This window comes from Etheostoma spectabile, unplaced genomic scaffold, assembly GCF_008692095.1.
Source record: "Etheostoma spectabile isolate EspeVRDwgs_2016 unplaced genomic scaffold, UIUC_Espe_1.0 scaffold271, whole genome shotgun sequence".
Taxonomy (NCBI): domain Eukaryota; kingdom Metazoa; phylum Chordata; class Actinopteri; order Perciformes; family Percidae; genus Etheostoma; species Etheostoma spectabile.
In genome coordinates, this window is record NW_022605575.1 from 463,627 (window position 1) to 468,298 (window position 4,672).

At 41.7% G+C, this 4,672-nt stretch overlaps 1 protein-coding gene across 6 annotated transcripts in view; it reads right to left on the minus strand.

Annotated features, from left to right (window-relative positions):
• cttn (cortactin) overlaps positions 1-4,672 on the minus strand; it is a 28,965-nt gene that overhangs the window by 5,400 nt on the left and 18,893 nt on the right. For 4 of the 6 annotated variants that reach the window (XM_032510770.1, XM_032510767.1, XM_032510766.1 and 1 more), the window contains 5 exons: positions 4,063-4,118; positions 2,927-2,996; positions 2,101-2,348; positions 894-905; positions 100-218 (listed from right to left, as the gene is read on the minus strand). In XM_032510770.1, coding sequence (XP_032366661.1) covers positions 100-218; positions 894-905; positions 2,101-2,348; positions 2,927-2,996; positions 4,063-4,118 — 505 coding nt within the window. Of the gene's footprint in view, positions 1-99; positions 230-893; positions 906-2,100; positions 2,349-2,926; positions 2,997-4,062; positions 4,119-4,672 lie in introns of all 6 variants that reach the window. The other 2 variants (XM_032510771.1, XM_032510769.1) reach the window with 1 other exon arrangement.

Below are 4,672 nucleotides of genomic sequence, written 5' to 3' on the forward strand. Positions count from 1 at the left end.
AGGGATTTCCCCGCTGTGGGATGAATAAAGTATCCTCTAATCTAATCTAATCTATGAAACAGTGAAGAATAGAACAGCAGGTGAAAGGGGGGGGGTCACCTGCTGGCGCGGCCGTGTCCTCGGGGGTCTGGTACAGGTCCTCGGGCTCTGCGTCGGGGATCTGCGGCTCCGCCTCGTACAGCGGCTCTCCGTTCTCCTCGGCGGCCTCGTGGGACACGCTGGCCGTCTTCTGACAAGGAAAACGTCTTCGCTTTAACAACAACTTCAACGTTGTCTTATTTATTAGAGCTGCAAAGATGGTTCGATTAGCTGTCAACTATTAAATTATTCGCAAACTATTTTGATAAATTGGTTGAAAAAAGAAAAGAAAAGTAAAACTTCTCTCATTCCAGCTTCTTACATGTGAATATTTTATAGTTTATTTTATCCGCTGTGACAGTAAACTGAAGATCTTTGAGTTGTGGACAAAACAAGACAAGACATTTGAGGACGTCATCTTGGGCTTTTAAGGGAACAAAAAGAGACCAAACAACTCATCTGTGAATTGAGAAAATAACTGACAGATTTACCCACTATGAAATGAATTGGTAGTTGCAGCGTTATTACTTCCTTTCTTCTAGTAATGCCAGTAAGAGGTTATCTTCTGGGACATGATACCATGCAACAGCATTAACACAGAAAAAGGAACCACTTTTAATTCATTATGTTATTGGAGGTTGTGTGTTTTACTGAGCTGGGGAAGAAAGCCTTCTCTTACTTTGCTCCGTGGTCTTGGAATAACTTATAAAACCTGCTCCATCTAAAGGATCTAGTCCCATTAGATGAATTTAAGGCCGTGTTAAAATGCACCTGCCACATGTGACCTGTTCCTTTCCTCTAGGTGTGATCTGGACTCGGCTGTATTTCTGTTTAAATTGTAACCGGTCTCCCTCGGAAAATAGATTTCAATCTCAAGGGACCTCCTGGTTAAATAAAAGGTTAAATAAAAAATTTAAAAATGTTTGCGCTAAATGCAATAATCATCCAATGACGTCTGCTGTTTACGTGCAATTTCAAACCCTTAAACTAGGTTGATCTGACATGGGAGACTGGATTTTGTCAGTGTGTTTACATACAAGCTGCCTGTGACCCGCAGCCTCTTTTCTACGTCTGAATGAACCGAGTTGGGATGGTCCCAGTCTCCAGGGCTTGATGGAGGAAGGGGTTTAGGAGCTGGTCAGATTGACAGGGCTACGTTCATGCAGCGCAACACATTTCATGGTAATTTTAGAATAACAGGAGGTTGAAGACAAGCATTTCCAGGTAATCACTGCACCTCTATTATTCTAATATTACCATGTAATAAAATAGAAACAGGCAGTTTGGCATTTTGCACCACTGATTCATGGTTATTACACAGAAACTACCAGACGTGTTTCCAGGTAAGAAGTCACAAGATTAAACATATAATTTGTAAAGTTTTACCTTGAAACAAAAAGGGAAATATTTGGAACATAAAGGGTGGATAAATTTCAGCATTATAATAGGGAAATGACCAATTTAAAATTAAATATGTTTTATCTAGTTTGGAAGGTATCACGCTGATAGTAGCTTATAGTACTGTGAAAACATCTACTTATATTACCCCATTATTATCAAGTTATTACAATATTAACATAACCATTACCATTATCCAGATATACATATGTTATCGAACCCATTTCTAGATATTATTTTGGTAATTGCATGTTATTATATCGGTTACCTTCTTATCACCTTGTCACCCCAGTATTGCATATTATTACTGTGATGCATTACATGTTATTACCTATATATATATATATATATATATATATATGTGTGTATGTGTGTATGTGTGTATGTATGTATATATATATATATATATATATATATATATATATCTCTCTTCTTTATTTTCACACTGTTGGCCCACTATTACCATCGTATTACCGTGGTGGAATACAAAGTGCTATCAAGAAATGTAATGTACAGTAATAGATTGTAAATTAAGTGAATTGGTCGCAATAAAAGTATCAACAACAACGATACAAAGAGCAACTTTTCAGGCAGAGACCAGGTGTAAGAAGCCCGGCGACTAACCTGGTATGCCGGGGCGGCGGCTGCCTGCAGCGGGGGGGCCGGGCTGGGACTGGGACTGGGACTGGGAGCCGGGACCGGAGAGGGGGCCTTGGCCGTCTCCTCCATCTTACGGCGCGCCTCCTCCTGTTCCTGCTTCTCCTTGGCCTGTCGGCGCACTCGCTCCTCCTCGGCCCTCTTCCTGTCCTCCTCCTCCTTCTGCTTGGCGATGTTCTCGAAGCGCGCCTTGATGCTCCCTGTGCTGCTGCCGGCTGACGGGTGGAGAAAAACCAGAAGGAGAATGAAGAGATGATGCGAACGCCAACGATTTCCCCAATCAATTCGATTCCAAATCACAAGGTCCCAAACCAACTTTGCTTCGATATAAAATGGATTCTCAGAGAAGTTCTGCTGTAGATTATACAAGCAAGGAGCAGCCCTCATGACCAGGTTGGCTCAGTGGTAGAGCGGGCGCACATATACTGACAGGTATGACAGAGGTCCACGGTTCAAAACCGACCTGTGACGATTTCCTTCATGTCTTCCTACTCTGTCCTTTCTCACCTAACTGTCCTGTCAAAAAGTAAAAGGCAGGAAAAACCCACAAAATAAAGAAGCAACCCTCAAATGTCTTTTATAATTTGCCAGGTTCATGTTTACATTAAGAATTGACCCCCAAAAACAGTTGGTTTAAAGTCCTTTTAACTAATCAGGACTAGCATGACGGTCACTGGCAAACAACAACAACAGCCGTCAACACAATATAGCGAAACTGTCGACTACAGCCAGAAAGTAGAGGGACATCTAAACAACTAAACAACTACACCAGCTGATGTAGATGAATGCTTACCAGCCTCCACAGGTTTGGTTTTCTGGTAAGCCGGGGCCGGCTTCACCACGTCCTCAAAGGTCCCCGCGCTCTGCCAACCAGACAGAAAGGTGTGAGACAGAAGTAACTTATTACACAAAAACTCTAACTAACTAGGGCAATTGATACAATTATAATGCCGATTTTGGCTACTAACAATAAAAAAAAAAAAAAACTATTATTTTGCACATTATGTTTTGTAAGTAAAATATTTTATTTCGCGTCTCAATGAAGAAAAAAAATTCACGAGGAAAAAGTATTACAGGAAATTTCACAGGTCAATCAGAAATACTTTATTGATCCCTGGAGGGAAACTGTGTGTTGCAGTTGCACAAAAAGTATAAATATCAGAGTAGAAATATAAATAAAGACATATAAGGAGTGTGGATATGTATGGTATTTACATAGTTAAAGGAATGTTATGATACAGTATTTACATGATTAAGGAGTTGCAATGGTGAGACGTAATAATAATAAAAAAATTGTAGCAGTTGAGTATCGCACACATTTCAGAACAGTGTTATTGCACAAAACAGATAATATCGTCCAGTTTTAACCTCTATGTCAGGGGTCTTCAACAGGGGGTCCGCGACCCCTAGGGGGTCCGCGGAGGTACTGCATGGGGCTCGCGAAAGTTTTGGTTGATTAGACTTTTTTTATATTCCCCCCCCCCCCCCCCCCCCCCCCCCCCCCCCTGCAATTTTTCCCACTAATTGAAATGTCTTTAAATCCACATTAACATGAACTCAACACACTGTAGTGAACAGATAAATGGAGGCAGAAGATGTCTCTCAGTCATCAATGCACACATGGCACTATAGGACCAGTTTGATATAACACAATGTTATACAGTATATATAATTAGGGGGTCCCCGCTCCATCTCGCCATTTGGGGGTCCTTGGCCTGGAAAACGTTGAAGACCCCTGCTATAGGTCAAGATGTTTTCACTATTGACTTGTTTCGTTTTCTTTTAAGTTCAACAAATGCATCGTCTTTATACAATAAATACTCACCGAGTAACCGTGTTACATCGTGCATTATAATACTGACCAAAGATAATTGTGATTATGATTTATTTTTCCCATACTTGAGCAGCCCTAACACAAACGCTCCTTACCTTATCCATCCGGTCATTCTGGACACCAAATTTCCCTCCAAATCCTTTGGAATAATCTGGTAAACAGGAGATAAAAGGAGTCAGTTTCTGTTGAACATTAGTGGCCCAACCACAGTCGGCATCACCAGAGCAGACCTTCTACAACAGTTACAGGACTGTTTAGTTTGATTCAATGTTACTTCTTCATTTAACTTTACTGCTGCACACTATTAATAGCGATGTAGATCAGAAGCTGTAGTAGGTCTGCGAACGTTCAGATGAAGCGGAGACTGTGGTTGGTTTCACGAGAACTGATAAACACAAGAACTGCAGGAATCAAAAGGACGGGTTGATGAGCTCATGCAAACCTGTAGGGAGGAGAAACAAAACAAAAAAAAAAACCACTGAATGCAGACAACAGAGGGAAATGATAGGAGGATCGTTTCATAAGCCAGACAGTCGGGGTCGAGCAGCCATCTTGGCTCAATCTCTGCACTGAAGGTCAGCCCTTTATGTCTCTGCGTGGTCACAGCAGCAGGTCTCGATAGAGTCCACTGTGGCCGCACGACATCATGCACAAACAAATGAAGAAGCAGAGACTGCGTCGTGGCATTGCCAGAAGCAGCGGGGG